The sequence below is a fragment of the Nannospalax galili genome, unplaced genomic scaffold (genome assembly GCF_000622305.1).
Source record: "Nannospalax galili isolate Female #2095 unplaced genomic scaffold, S.galili_v1.0 scaffold63, whole genome shotgun sequence".
NCBI lineage: Eukaryota > Metazoa > Chordata > Mammalia > Rodentia > Spalacidae > Nannospalax > Nannospalax galili.
The window spans coordinates 1,008,582-1,024,664 of NW_008355272.1; the positions used below are offsets into that span (position 1 = coordinate 1,008,582).

Sequence of the window (16,083 nt, forward strand, 5' to 3'; positions counted from 1 at the left end):
AACAAATGATACCAAATGTTGGAGAGGATGTCGGGAAAGGGAGAATGCTCATCCACTGCTGGTGGGGCTGCAAACTTGTTCAACCCCTATGGAAAGCAGTGTGGAGAACTCTTAAAAAACTACAAATGAACCTACCATTTTACCCAGTTATACCACTCCTTGGCATATACCCAAAGACACTTGTACATCCATGTTTCCTGCTGCTCTTTTCACAATAGCTATGAGATGGAAGCAACCTAAGTGTCCCTCAACCGACGAATGGATAATGAAAATATGGTTCATTTATATGATGGAGTTTTACTCAGAAGTAAAGATGAAATCCTGAAATTTTCAGGCAAATGGATGGAATGAGAAATTGAGTGAAGTAACACAGACTCAGAAAAACCAGCGACGTATGTTCTCTTTCATATGCGGATCCTAGCAACAAATCCTTATAAGTGAGTATGTATCCAGACATAATTCTAGGAACCAGGGTAATGAAAAGGAAACAGGGAGGTAAAGGAAAAGAAAGAATCTGAAAGAGAAGAACAGTAGGAAACAGGTGTTAATAAGGGAGATATGGATAAAAATGGGGTTATTTTAAGGGGAGAGCAGAGGGAGGATTATATAAGGAACCTTGGAGATAAAGGGAAAGGAGCTCAAGAAAGGTGGCACCATGGGAGAAAGGTATTATTGAGGAGGGAATGGGAAAAATGAATGGGGGCACTTTAAATGGGGAAACCATGGTGGAAGGGTTAGACAATGCAAGAGATAAATAATGCCTAGCTAGCTTAAAAAAAAAAAAACAAAAAACAGAAGGAACCATATTACTCCAACAACATACTGACGAATTATACATACAGCTAGCTCAAGGAACATAATACATGTGTAGTCAAGGTTTATCTGAGAACATTTGGTCTTTGCCCAAGCTTTATCTACATAGCACACGGTAATTAAAAGTACTAGACTGGTAGAACTAACCTTCTTGGATGTTTAACAGCCATACTTTGAGGCCTATACTAATTTGGTCAGAGGGACTTAACGGACAGTTTTTGCTCCTTGCCCTCCAAGATCGACTAAGTTCCAGGGGACTATGGAACACCTCTCAAAATATCCTGTAACTGGTGAGTCACCTGTTCTCTTGATCAAGGAGGCCATGGAGAACTTACCAGATGGACTTGAACCAGTGTCCAGTCTACAAAGAGGAGGGTCAACACAGAGGAAACATTTCCTCCATGCTTCCAAGTGAAGCCAGCCATGGTTGAGCAGGACATTTGACTTATCTTCACATAGGTGGAACTGGTAAAAGAAAGGAGCCAGGGGCTCCTCCCAAGCCCATGTGACCCCTGAGGAACAGATCCTCAAACGACCTTAAGAGTAAAAATAAATTGGTTTATCTGAGCCAACTGTATGGTCTTAAACACCCAAAAGGAAAACATAACCAAAGATTAAAGGGACCAATATAATTCTTTGAAAGTCCATGTGTATAGCTAAAGGCTACATAACAAGAAACAATGCAAGACAGGAAGATACCTTACTTTGAGTTGTTGGCCAGGGTGGCCCAAGAGACTCCCAGACAGTAACCCAGCACAGAACTGGGAAAATTACCAGCAGTCCCCAATCTTATTTAAAGGAATATTGGCAATAGCCTGCTGGTAGATGAGGAAAAGTAGATCTTCCTAAAACAAGGATAGACTGACTAGACTCAGCAGATGGACAAGCACTGGGGAAAAGCTGGGGGCACTGACAACACAGTGGACAGTAACAGTGATTAACAGGGATGACAGAGTATACGGGCTGGGGGGGGATGGGAGGGTGTCACTTGGGATGTGGGGATATAGATGAATAAGATTGTTTGGGATGTTCTGTATGAAATACACAAAAAAATCAATAAATTTTAAAAATGAGTTATATTTGAGGAAGAAGCGTAAAAATTTGCTTCATGTTAATTAGTAGATGTGAAAAACATTACCGTTGAAATCTACCTAATGACTCTATATCCATGCTCAGGTGCCACAGATCTCAGAAAGTAATGACTATGACTAGTAATAATCAGATATATAGAGATTAGAGAAGCATGGGCAAACACCTAAGTGTTAATTGCATTAAAAATGAGTTTTTCTGTATGAAACAGTATATTTAAATAATGAAATGGAGGTCTTTTTTAAAGGTTAAAACCTCATTCAATTTTATATATTATAGGGTTTATACTGAGTACAATATTGTTTAATTGTATTAAATCAACTGTAAACCTAAAAGTTTACAGCCAATTTTGAAAGAGATGCATCTTAGCTCTGGAAATTTTTACTGAGTATGTCAATGTTGTTGTAATGAAATGCTTCTTCTCATTCTGTGGTTATTAAATAAATTTTTTTTTAAGTTATTAAGAGATCTTTTCTTCCTGCCTCTTTCTCTTCCTTAACTGAATTGTTTATTGGAGTACAAAATTATTTAGGGCCTTTCACTGTGCTTCTAGGTCGCCCATCAAAATACGAATGATCTCTATAGTTATAACATCAACAACAGTACCAAGGTCAACAAATACAAAAATACAAAACAGGTATCTCTACATCGTAATTAAATATGAAGGCTCTGCTTGCCTCCTTCTTAGGAACAGAACTTGAGAAACACAGTTTTAACATGCATCCACTTTCTTAAACAAATAATTACCCAGTGAAGATTGCCCTAGACTACTATCTACAGCTCCCAAGCTGTGCTCATCTGCCAAGCGGAGGACTGTGAGACTGCTGGAACAATTGCTCTTAAAGGCCTAAAACACATAAGAGAATTTTTGAAAAATCCCTTACTATTCATTAAAGCATTTTAGGGCCTCATTAATTCAGATGGGATAATCAGTTGTTGATTAGGAAGGTTGTTAAGCATCCATTGTCAGAAGCTGATGGGGTATGAGAAATTACATTTGTAGCCACCCAAGAGTCACCTGAATATCATTAGCATTTCATCTGGTAAGGGTATCTTCTGGGGATAAATTAGCTTGGCTTTTATTCTCCAAGCTTCTCTTCCATTTCTGAAATTTCTTTTTATTGCAAATCATTCCATGTTCTCTTCAGTTTCTCGTTTGCTAAGGTCTGATGTGCGTTGGTAAAGACTCAATCACATTTATCCTTGAACTCTAATATTTAAAGGACATCATGGATCTGTGTTTCTGAGTGTGTCTGTGTGTGTCCATGTATCTGTAAGGCTGCATGTGTATTCACATGTGTCTATATGTCAGTGTGTCTATCTGTGGTCTTAGTGTATCTTCACTTTGGTTTCAGAGTTCTTGGCTACAGCCTCTCACATCCTCGGCCCTTCAGAGCTAGGTACTCTGGCTACAAAGAGAATTCTCTAGTCAGGGTTCAGTGATTCTGCTTCCTTCTTTCATAGGGACTAAGAATTACATAACAACCACGAGCATATAGATTAGAGGTTAGGGAATGTGATTCCAAGCCCTGGTTCTGCTTGTAGAGAGGGAGTTGCCATCATTGGTGATCTTCTGTTAATTCCAGCATGTCATTTCATCTCCCTGACAGTCTCCAATTCATTTTTTCCCTCTTTAACACCAGAGTGACATTAACATTTACCCTTTATGTCATACCAAGAAGACTTGATGGTGTATTTGTATAGATAGATAAGCCCTCAACCCATTATACAGCTTCTCCTCTAGAAGAGCAGAAAGAGTGTGCCCAGGACTGGACATGGCCCCCTTAGCCAAATATGCAAGAAAAGGGGCCACATTTTACTCACGGAGCTGCTCCAGATGGTTGGTACTGTTAGACTCGGGCATGGCTGTGATAGTCACCAATGGACATGGATTCCCTCCCAGGGTCTGGCAGAGAACGTCCTGCCGGAAGTAGACTTGTCTAGGGTTGATACATTTTTCCAGGATGTCGAGATGAGTCTGGAGCACAAGTAAAACAAAGACATATCTTATTATTAATATTTTATAACAATGCAAACAATAATGTAGGTTATGTTTAGTAGATCTTATAATTTGAGAAGTACTTTTTCCAACACAATCTGCCTGATACATATTGAGCATTGAATGATAAAAGGGGGATATTCCAAAGAGAAATTTGGTGAGGCAGAACAGACAGCACTGTTCCTACACATGCCTGCAAACCAGCACATTGTTTGCAAGTTGTACTATAAACAAGATGGCCATAAGACGTTCTTTCCATCACCATGCCATGGTTACCATGAAGACAGAGCACACTCAGAGCACTAGAGAGCAAAGCCTAAGGTCGCCAGCATCAGAGAGCACAGCAAGCCTAGGAACTAAAGGTGAGATGGGAACATCTAGAAAGAAAATGAAAAACAGTTACCCGAGGGATGCCAAGCTAACAGAAAAACATGACTAGTAACAGTGACTTTTCCTACCTTGCCTCCCCATTTAAACGCTCATTAAAAACACAGCATCACACAGAAAAATGGAAGAGCCATTCAAACAAGGGCACCAGCTGACAACCTTTAAGACCTGTTCACTAATCAGAGCAATGGGATTAGTTGTAAACATGCTAGAGAGGCTGCCCACTCCTTATGCCCTGTGGTCCCCTGTCTGGTTATAGTGACTTCAGCAACCAGAGTGGTCATAGCTAATTCTGTAGAACAGGAGCATCAGCAAATAGACATTATCCAGTTTAAGATCTCAAGTTTTCACCACAGTCAGGCAGATGTTAGCAAAGCCAAGGAGAAACCACCCACCTTGTTCCTTGATAGATGAGCTGTTAAATAAATGAAGCAAGCACACACACACACACACACACACACACACACAAACACACACACACACACACACCCCTTATGAAAACATAATATTTGTGAATTTATTGTGGCAGGGAAGTAGCGTAAAATTGTTTACATGTGTGAAGGATGCACTTGCAAGGTGGTGGGCAGACTATGGTCCCCCAAGATGCCCGTGCACTCATCTTCAGAACCTGTGAGTGTATAACCTTATATGGGCACAGACACATTAAGATGAAGATTTCCTTGGGACAGGGAGCTTGTTCTGTCTTACCCTGTTAGGGGCAATCTAATTATTAGTGATTAAAAGCAGAAACCCTTTCCAATCTGCAGAGAACTGAAGAGATGGCTTTCTCTCATTGCATGGAAGACAAAGAAAGGTACAATCGATAAAGGAGTTCAGGAGTCTTCCAGGAGCTGAAAAAGGGCAAGAAAATGATGCCCTCAGCCTTCAAAAGGAACACAACCCATAAAGGTATGGGTCTTTGAACAAACAGACCCATGTCAAACTTCAAACTTGAGGTTCAAAAACTATTATTTAAGGGGCTGGAAAGATTTTTAAGGGGTTACGAACACTGGCTACTCTTCCAGAGGACATGGGTCCGATTCCTAGCTAACCCACCTTCTGTAACTCCAGTTCCAGAGGATTCAGTGCCCTCTTCTGGCCTCCTTAGGCAGTGCACTTAAATACATGCACAAAATACACACATGTAAAATAAAAATAAATAAATCAAAAAATTTTAATTATTGTTTAAATTACTAAATGTAATAATTTCCTCCAGCAGCAATAAAAACTGAATAAAACAAAAAATAGAAAAAAATGTCCTAAAGTGAGTTTTAGAAAACAGCATTTGGTTATGAACAGACAAAAATCTATTTGTACTATACTGAAATATGTAAGCTCTAAGGAGAAAGAAAAACCTTCAAGGAAAGGAAAGAGAGCTGCTTGGTCCTATGACCTTTTTTCTACCCCTGACAGCACATGAAAATTTGACCTAGAGTTGAGCCTCATGGCTCACATCTTAATCCTAGCACTGGAGGCAGAGGAAGATTGTCACGAGTCTGAGGTGAGCCTGGGCTACTTAGTGAGCTCAAGGCCACCTTCGCCAACAGAGGGAGGCAGAGACAGAGATAGAGACAGAAAGGGACAGACACAGAGAGACAAAGGTGGGGGGGAGGAACAGAGAAAGGGAGAGAGAGGAAAGTCAAAGAAGAGAAGGAAGAGGAAGATGAGGGAGGAGGAGGAGGAGGAAAGAGGGGATAGAGGAGGAGAAAAAGGTGTCTCTGCATTTAAACATTTATAATTAGATTGTTCCCAACAGTATAACCTCCATATATCAAGGACAAAGAGGAGGAAAGAAAAAGGGGACAAGGAGAAGGAGAGCAGGGGAAGGCAAAGAAAAGCAGGAAGATGATGAGGAGAAAGAACAGAGGAGGAAGAGAAAGGAAACGGAGATGGAGACAGAGATTAAGATGAAGAACAAGAAAATTTAATCTGGAGTCATATGCTCCTTGAAATTTAGAAATAAAATCATCCACCCCCAGAGGGCTTACTGTCCACTTTAGCATGGACTTTACCATTTCACAGGACTCTTGTCCAGGAAAATAGAAACTTCTAACAAATGATCATTCCAGGGCTATCTCATCAAAGCTTTTCTATGGAGCATCAAGCAAGCTTTGATCCAAGGCTATTTGAAAATCTCTCTTCAAAATGGTTGCCTTACATTGTCCATCAATTGTAAATAACCATGCCATGCTCCACACCTAAACCTACTCAAATTCCTACATTAAAATATTTGCCTTGAAACCAGACTTGAAAGCATCAGTTAATATCCCAATTTTGCCCTTCTACCTTTGAGGCACTATCAAGCTTCTGTCACATTCTTTCTCCCTCATCACTTACAAGTACACATAGGATAGAGGGTAAATAGAGCTCAGGAACCCCAGAGCTAACAGTTTTCCAAGGTTGGTACAGTGCCTGCACACTCAGCATCATCTCTCGGGACCTTACAATTATATTATGGATACTGAGAAATCAAAGCTTTGCTGGAGAGTTCTAAGACCTCTGCTAAGTCTCTGTGCAAGCTATTGTTGCCCTCCATCTTTTCTACTAAGTTTCTTCTGTGTAAAGCCTAATCTCATGTCTCACATGTTTGATTGTCATTCTAAACCTGGTACCACTGTTCTTCAATGAACATAATGGGACTTGCCTTCTATTATTTAGTTTTTAAAATATGTATATTTCTATGTGTGTATGTGTGTGTGCATCAGCCTCTTAAGTTCAAGCCCTACCTAGGCTACAAAGGGAGCTCAAGGACCCCCTGGGCAAATTAGCAAGATCCTGCTTCAAAATAAAAGACTGATAAAGGGATAGAGGTTGTACCTCAGTGGTAGAACACTTGCCTAGCAAGAGTGAAGCTCTGGGTTCAATATCTAGTACTGAGTTTTTTAAAAAGTAATAAAAGAGCTGGGAGTGGTGGCATATGCCTTTAATCCCAGCACTCGGGAGGCAGAGGCAGGCGGATCTCTGTGAGTTCAAGGCCAGCCTGGTCTACATAGTGAGTTCCAGGACAGCTGGTGCTACAGAGAGAGCTTGTCTCAAAAAAGACCAAAAACAAAAAACAAAACAAAACAAAAAGTAATAAAAGAAAATAAAATGGAAAAATAAAAACAGAGCCTGTAGAGATGGCTCAACAGTTAAGAGTACCTGCTGCTGTTGCAGAGGACAGCCCATATCTGGCAGCTCACAACTGCCTATAACTCTAGCTCCAGGAAAGCTGACACCCTCTTCTGGCCTTTTCAGGCAATAGTACTCACCTGTACCCCGGCCCCCCCCACAAGTATTCACATAATTTTTAAGAACTTATGTCTTTTAATTTTGTGTTTAAATTTTTTTAATTTTATATGTATTCCCCGCATGTATGTTATGTGCACTCATATCACTCAACACCCACAGCGGTCAGAAGAGGGTGCTGGGTGCTCTGGAACTGGAATTATGCAAAGTTGTTAGCTGCCGTGTGGGTGCTGCAAACCAAACCCAGGTCCTCTGCAAAAACAATCAGTGCTCTTAACTAATGAGCTAGTTCTCTAGCCTGAGTTGGTTTCTTTAAGGAAGTGATGCTAGATAGGCTCCAGTGGATGAACTCACACTGTGGGACAACTGGGGGCACAAATTTGACTCAATAGGCCTTAACATATATGACAGAATGCTGAAATTCAGTGGGGAGGCAATGGGGGGGCAGATAGAGGAGGGGGTCTAAATATGACTAATATATATGGCATGAAATGCACAAAAATTCAATGTATGTATTGAACTGCATATTCACATATATGTAATACGTATATATTAATATTTTTTTCAAAAGTTCAAACTGGGGGAGGTGAGATGGCTCAGCAGGTAAAAGCACTTGCCATGAGTGTCTAATGATCCATCACCAGATCCCACAGTGCAGGGCGAGAACTGACTCCTGAAAGTTGTCCTCTGACCTCCACAAGTGCACCATGTGCCTGTCCCCACACTCTCGCACACATGAAATAATAATAAATAAAAACAAATAAAAGAAAAAATCGTGTAGGAACACTCAACATTAGCTATCATTACTGAAGGAGAAATATAAGTTCAACCATGTTATGTTTAAGAACTGAAAAGGAAGCATTAGCAGAACTGCAAACACTGACGGGCAGGGGAGAGAGCGCAAAGAAAATGTGGTCTACAGTGCACCAGAAAACAGAAGGAAGAAAAAATTGTGGTGAAGCATATGAAAGAGCACCAAGCAGAATGACAAATATAACCTAATGTTGTAAGCTTAACCTGTGTTGTAAGTAGAAGCAGGTTCATCAATCTTATCAGATGACAAAAATGTTCAGATTACTGTTTTTAAAAGTCTAATGTGTGTGTTGTATATACAAAGTACTTTGAAGGCAGAACGGTATGTGAGAGAAACACTCCTAAATTATCTCTTCATTTTGTTTGCCTGTATTCCAGTATTTTAAAGGAAAAATGTTGAATCTAAAAGGAAATGCAAACATAAATTAAAGCAGGTAAGGCAACAGTAATACATGACAAAGTCACATTCTAGATCAAGTGCTTTAAATGGGATTTTAAAATCTTATTTTGATAAAGGGCATGATTCTCGGTGAACATAGAAAGCTCATAAATCTTAAGAATCAAATAACATGGGTTTGAAATATATAACATGAAACAGTAGGAGGAAAAATGACACTGTGAGTAGGAAATTTTAAATAGCATCACAGTCTTGCATAAACCAGTGTCTTAAACAATAGCATAGAACAATCGAGCAATGTTGCTCTTTAGATATTTGTCAGGCTTTGTCTTAATAGAGAACATTGGTTATTGCATTTCTCTCAAACATCCATGAAACTGGAACAGTAATTAGTCATACATAAGGCAATTAAAAGTCACTAAGCCTCAAAAAAATGGAAAATTATATAAATCACATTTTCTGGTAATAATTTTAAAAAATTAAACTTAAGTTGAAAATGGTTTTAAAAATAACAAAAATAAAACAACTGTTTAAGAAATAGAAAAATGTTTTCCTAAAAGAAGCTTATTAAAGAAATTTGTACATTAAAAAGAAAAATCAATCTTGAATTATTAATTGAAGCCCTGTTCTAAGAATTAGATACGTGGGTGTAACCACAGAGATTGCATGGAACAAGGATGGGGTTGTCCCTTTCAGAATGTTAGTCATTTCTAAACCATCCGGGAAAGAGGAAGTTCAGTTTAGAGGTTATGGATGATACTGGGCATATGTTACACTCTCTGTGTAATATGTGCACGTATTATGTGTTTGTGTGGATGTGTACATGTGTGTGTGCAGGTTTAAGCTCATTTTCCTTACACTGTAAATTTTTCCCATGGCCATCTCCCCTCACCTTTCTGTGAAATGTTCATCCCATTGAACTGGCCCCCTAATGTGCACTGACCATGTAACACCATCAACTCTGAAGGGATTATTTTGGCTCTAGTCAGACAGACGATGATTAGGAGTAAACCAATTAAAAACTTCTGCTGGATTTCCTTTTACACAAATGGCTGTGTCTTGATCTCAGAGAAATGATCCCTGCTGAGTGCTCCCACCCCAGGTCCAGAAAGGGCTCCAGCTCCCTCTGCCTCAATGGGGATTGCTGAGCTCCTTGATTGGGAGTAGCGGAGCCCAATAGTTGAATGCATGTACCAACTGATGCTAATTACAGCCCTGTGGAAGCCACAGGGGTGGGTTTCTTAGTGAAAATGGAACTGAGTTCACGGTAATTGCTGCAACACCCAGAGAGGTTGACTTCCTTAAAAAGAAAAGCCTGTCTGTGGAAAAATGAAGCTGATAACCTTAGCCTGGGGCCACATCCTGGGCAGCTCCACAGAGTCCCTGGGTTCCCTTAAAGCTTCCACAAAGCTTTTCCCAGACCGCCACGTGTTACTCTGCTGATGGCCACTGATAAAGTGAGAAGCTCCATGCTGGGAAAATCATCCTTTCTATGGTTATCCCCTCAATACTGCACTTCTGTTGCCCTAATTCAGAGGAAAAAGCCGGCCCCTAAGGAGATGGCCTATTTAATTTTTGTATAGCCTAGCTCTCAGTCGACACTTCAAAAGACTCATCAGAGAATCAGAAGTTCTCATTACAAGAACAAATAACACCTTTGAGTAAAACAAAAGCTACAGAACATACTGGCAGTTCCAGAAACACTTTCTCCAACTCTCATAGTCTGACAACACTAATCTCCCTGACTTAAAGGACTTATTTTCGGTTTTGTTTATGATGATGCTACCAATAGAAAGTTACTCATAGTTTGTGAACACCTATAAGGCACCTACCACTAAGCCACACCCTCCAGATCTAGGGACTTATTTTAAAAAATGAAAAGAAACCAATGAAACCTGCTCAGATTTGCATTTATGAAAAAGAGGGTCTTAACATCCTTTGTCCATTAAAAGGCAAAGAAAAGATATTAACTGACAACCCTAACAAACATCAGTAGCCTTTTATTTATTTCTTTGTGATATTTTATCTTTAGATATTTTTCATTTTGACATAGATAACAGGATAGCCAACAGATAGTTTAACAGAGAAAATGATCCCATATCATCATAAAGAAAAATCAATGTTCTCTGGTTACTACCTAGTATTGCTTGCAGAGCTAGTCAGTTTTAAACTTCTGTATAACAATCACTTTATGTTCACAACAGCATATATAGTAATGACTCTTTTGTTACCATTTTACAGGTGTTAAAACTGAGTTTGGAAGAAATTAAATACCTTGCCCATAGCTACAAAGCAAGGATACACAGAACCTGGAGTCAAATCCATGCCTAGCTGACTTCCAATGATTAGCGTGTTGTACTTGTCATGTGACTTCTCCTAGGATGATGTCATAAAGACACATCCATTTGCCTTAGATAGAGCGGGCACTAGCAGACCAAAGAAGTGATCCTGTCCAAGTTCAGCTTGATGAAGCAATGAGTTCATTGTTTCAGTACTATCACATGGGTGACTCAAAGGCCGCAGCTCCACTGAAGGGCTCCCACTCTCCATCAGTCTCCTACCTCCTACACAATCTAGCATCCCAGGACTACATGCAGCCATGTGGGAGCAGGAGTGAGTCCAGTGACTCTCCTTCCTTCTTTGTGGGAAAATTCAGTCTGTCACTGTGCTGTGCTGCTTATTTCCTTAACTTCACTGGGCAAAGGTGCTCCATAGCCACCACAGCAACTCTGCTTCATGACCCTCTATGGTGATGTTTTCCTCAAGGAAAAAGCTCCACCACAACAGTCCCAGAACCCAGCATGCTCCTGTCCTTGTGGCAAAACATATCACTTCTCCTTCTTGTTTGCCCCTTTATTGGCACTGTTCTTTTTGTTCAGTCCCATAAAGGCTAGGACTCTGTCTATTGATTATCTGGCAATGCTAATTTATGGCTTGTTGTTTGCATCTTTGATTCATCATATGGAAGTCAAGATTTCCTATTTGATAGCTTTTAAACTCTCCGTTTGTTCTGAGTCCTTTATAAGACAGAAGGTTCTGCATGTGACATTTCCCTCTTTCCCTGCCTTCCCTCCCTCCTTTGGCCCATCCTTACATCATACTCTCTTCCTCATCTCTAAAGATGGTGGTAGCATATTTCACTGTAAGTCTATGTGTCAAGGAAAAGAAAACAAAAATAAAACCTTTGCTCCACTGATCCACCCTTGAAGAGCTTCATTAAGCTCTCAGTAGAGGGATCGTACTTATGACCTTTTCTCTTATTTCTTGCCAACTTATGCAGTTCTAAGTTCTCAATGAGATTCCATTTTCTACTGCCTTACCCATGTGGCATTTTCAGCCAGAACCACTGCTACCAAGCTATCCAAACATAATCTCAATACTTTAACAAGTAGTAATAACAATACCTGAACATTATTTCAATTTCTGGTATCATGAAATGGCTAATTGAAATACAACTCCCTTTGTTTGATTCAGAATTACAATAACATCATATTTCTTTTAGCTTCATTTTAATGATATAATTTGGACAATTATCCAACAGAATTGCTGGAAAGAGTCTGGAGACTATCATTTTGAAAGAACTAAATATTAATTCTCTTATTACAAGAGAATAATATTTTTAAAGTTTCAAAATTACATTCACAATAAAAAACATACAGCATACAGTCCTCTGCTACAAAAATGCCCACAATTACTAAACACAATCCTTATTACAAGAAATTTACAAATTGTGAATTGCACATGGAAATTTATTTTCCACCCCTCAGCATAACCCTCAAGTAATATGCAGTTAACTCTGCCAGTGGAGTACCATTCACATTTAATTTATCACTGAATTGTTGGAAGAAAAAGTCTTTAGTACATATCCAAAAATAAAGATGACTACTGTGTGGTCCAGAATGTACTTATTCTGTCCGTGGTGGGAAGAAGGCAAGCAAAGCCATAGACTCTATTATGGTCTTTTAAAAAAATTTAATGTATTATTTTAATTTTATGTGTATGCGTGTATTGCCTTCATGTAGGTAAGTGCACCTGTGTCATGCAATGCCTGTGGAGGACAGAAGAGGCCATCGGAGTTACGGACAATTGCTAGCTGCCATGTGGGTGCTGGGATTCAAACCCAGGTCTTCTGCAAGAACTGACAGTGTTCTTAACCACTGAGCTATCTCTCCAGCCCCATCTCTATATTATAATCTTAAATCTAGAGAAGACAAAGACCATGAATCATTGGAAATGTAAAGCCTAAAATTGAGAATATAGATTTTTTTCACCTTTGAAATGACAAATTATCTTTTATATCCTGTTCTGCTCATTTAAGAGTGAAAATATTCCTCTTCTCTTCTCTCCCCCCCGCCACCCCCCCAGGAATGGTCCTCTTTTCTGGTGTTTGTGTCTCCCTTGAAGACGAAATTATCTCCCCCTTGACCCCAATCACTCCTAAGCTATTGTGTGATTGTAAATGTTAAACCCTGTGTGATCTGGCATAGCCTTCAGAAAGGATGTGGTCCAGAGGCCCTGGGCAAGCATCCAAGTGTGATGGAGGCTGGGTTGAAAGGGTGGATGTTTTGAACCAGTTTGTAGACACTTAACAAGAGTCTATCAGAGCATCATGAGATAAGAATTAGACCATGTTTGATAAAAATTGTATTCTTCTGGACTACATACATAGCATTCAGGATTTCAGATAAAATTCTTGATTTAAATTGAGCCATCAGATACGACTCTACCATCACAGAACTCAGTGACTACACACACTTATAAAACCTACCAAACTACATTTTTATTAGCTAAGATATGTAATAACAAGCAAGGACATCACGCTGATCCAGACCAGAAAGACCTCTGGACTCACTCTACATTTCCACAGGGGAGTAGAAAGGCCATGGGGATTAACATGAAAGGCCAGTGTTCTGCTCCCTGCTTTGCCACCAGAGATGTGAGACATCTGCGTCTCCATTTATGCCTCTATAAATGTTACAGGTAAATTAGATATCAATGTCCCAGACTCCTTTCAGTATATTATATTCGCTACCACCAGGAATCTCCGCAGGGTACAAGGTATTCTAACAAATGAAAAATAAAAAATGTCCTACACCCAACATCCCTTCCTCCAACAGAAGAAGCAAATGTCTTCAAGACCAATCCCCTTCCCCAGTAGATTCTTACACGCAGAGCTTCACTAGCAAGACCACAAAAAACAGCTGAGGAAAAAGCGCTCATGAATCTTGCCTGTTTTGTGTCCCCAAAGGCAACAAGCAGGTTTTACAACAAACATGGCTTGTTTCAGCACAGTGCGTGATGCACATTTCTTGGATTAACTTCTTGAGCTCTCTAAGTGTGATACACAAATAATACTAGTTCTGTTTCTTTTGCAATCTGGAAAACAGTAAAAATCTCTCTGTAGGCAAGACGACATATGGCGAGAGGGACAGCTGCACTTGTATGAAGTGGTTAGCCAAGTGGTTTAAGATGTGCCTGTTTGATGAGAAAAATTTCCATTTGTACCTGAGTGTTCCTTTTAAAGGGAAAATGCTCATGGTTGTTATCTTTTCCTATTCCTTGTCACAGTCTTAAAATGAAATGCTCATCCTTCAGGCCATGATATATATAGGCATATGCACATATTATAAATATACTATAACATTATGCATTAACACAGAGGATGAAAGAATTTTGTAGAAGATACCATAGCTCATTATTCCTCAGGACATCTATGAAATAGCTGGGGGAAAGTTACGGTTTGCCAACTTTTGGAAAATTATAGAAAACTAAGTAGTTTAAACTAAGTTTATTCAAAATTGTTCCATGAATATTTTTGAATATTTTCAGAGCAGCTTTGAAAACAGGAATCTTAACTGTGAATCTGGTCTGTCCTCCTGCTACACCCTATGCATAAACAATCATTGCCAGTGAGTAATAGATTTCTTCTGTTTCTTACCAATCCTCCTCCCAGATCTTTCTAGCAGCCTCTAGTCCACTACTACAGGATCCACTGGAGAAGCTCACCTAGATGCTCCCTCACAGACACAGGGAGTTTTGCAAGTCTCCTTCCTGCCTTCTACTCCTCTCCTCTCAGAAAAAGAGTCTTGTTTTGCATCTTTGCCACTTGCATGATTTTACACCAATTCAGTGCCCATTTAACAACTGCATCTTTCACCTGAGGACTTTTTAGAGACAGGCCCCTAAGAAATGACCCAGCTCCCACCCTCAATCAGTGAACCACTTGGGCCTTCAGAATATCAGCAATTATGCCTCAGCCATGTGCTTCGTCCAGGGAAGGACATGGGACACAAACCAATTCACCATGTCAGTGACAACCGAACTTGGCTTTCTTGCCAGGGCAACAATGTTAGAGCACATTACCATGAGGGTGGAGAAGGTGTAGGGATAGTGGTAGGCCAGGTAGCAGGCATCTTCATTGTGCGGGAAGGTGACAGCAAAGGTCAGAGTGTAATAGCACTTCCCAGATGCTCCTCCTGTAGTAGCTGAGTTCTGATGATAATGATTTCTAAAGAAAGGAGAGGACAGGATGAAGGAGATGGGAAGACCCCAGGGTACTAAATACTATAAGCCACCCGTGTTACAAACTGGCAAGAGAACCTTTACTCAACAATCAAAATACTTTTGTGAGAGAAATTTAGAAGATGAAAAAAATGGGCAAGTAAATTGACTGACAGGTTATGCATCAGTTCAGCCACACATAAGCCTGACCCAGCTCCCTCCCACTTGACATATAAATGCTGTGGGCCTTTTCTTCTTGCGTGCATCTGTAGATGAAAGCCACCTAGCCATTGTGCTGGAAAACAAAGGAAAATGTAAGTGCTTCTATTTCCTAGTGTCCTATTGCACATATTACAACCAAATTTGAGTTCCCCACTCCTGATCTCTCCCCAGAACCTTATAAAGTAGAGCTCATTCATTTCTTTCATTTTATTTTGCTGTATCATGCCCAGGAGATGTCTTTTTGCTTCACACCACCCATCCTCTAGGTCTGATAGTCTCTCCACCCCTTCTTCCACAGCGTTCTCTGAGCCTTGAAGGAAGTGGTGTAGATGCCCATTTAGGGCTGAGCATGCCACCATCACTTATTCTTAGCACTTGGAATTGCTGAATAAACTGTCACCTACTTTTAATAAGCTTCTCTGCTGAAGGCTGAGTGCATCACAAATCTACGGATATGCAGCTCGTTCTTTACAAACGGACTTATTAGCTATCACTACTGCACACTGAATTCCATCACAAGCCTTGTATGCATCCTTTTGTGTTACTACTGCAGTACCCCATTGTGAAAATAAAGAAATGAAAACAGAAAAACTAGTAGGCCAAAAATCTTAAGGCTAGTTAAGTGGCTGATCTA

The 16,083-nt window shown here is 40.0% G+C and overlaps 1 protein-coding gene across 1 annotated transcript in view; it reads right to left on the bottom strand.

Moving 5' to 3' along the window:
* Positions 1-16,083, bottom strand: part of Agbl1 (ATP/GTP binding protein like 1) — a 912,025-nt gene that overhangs the window by 741,605 nt on the left and 154,337 nt on the right. Inside the window, exons 16-17 of the mRNA XM_008852348.2 lie at positions 15,090-15,234; positions 3,727-3,880 (exon numbers count right to left, since the gene is read on the bottom strand). Coding sequence (XP_008850570.2) covers positions 3,727-3,880; positions 15,090-15,234 — 299 coding nt within the window. The remainder of the gene's footprint in view (positions 1-3,726; positions 3,881-15,089; positions 15,235-16,083) is intronic.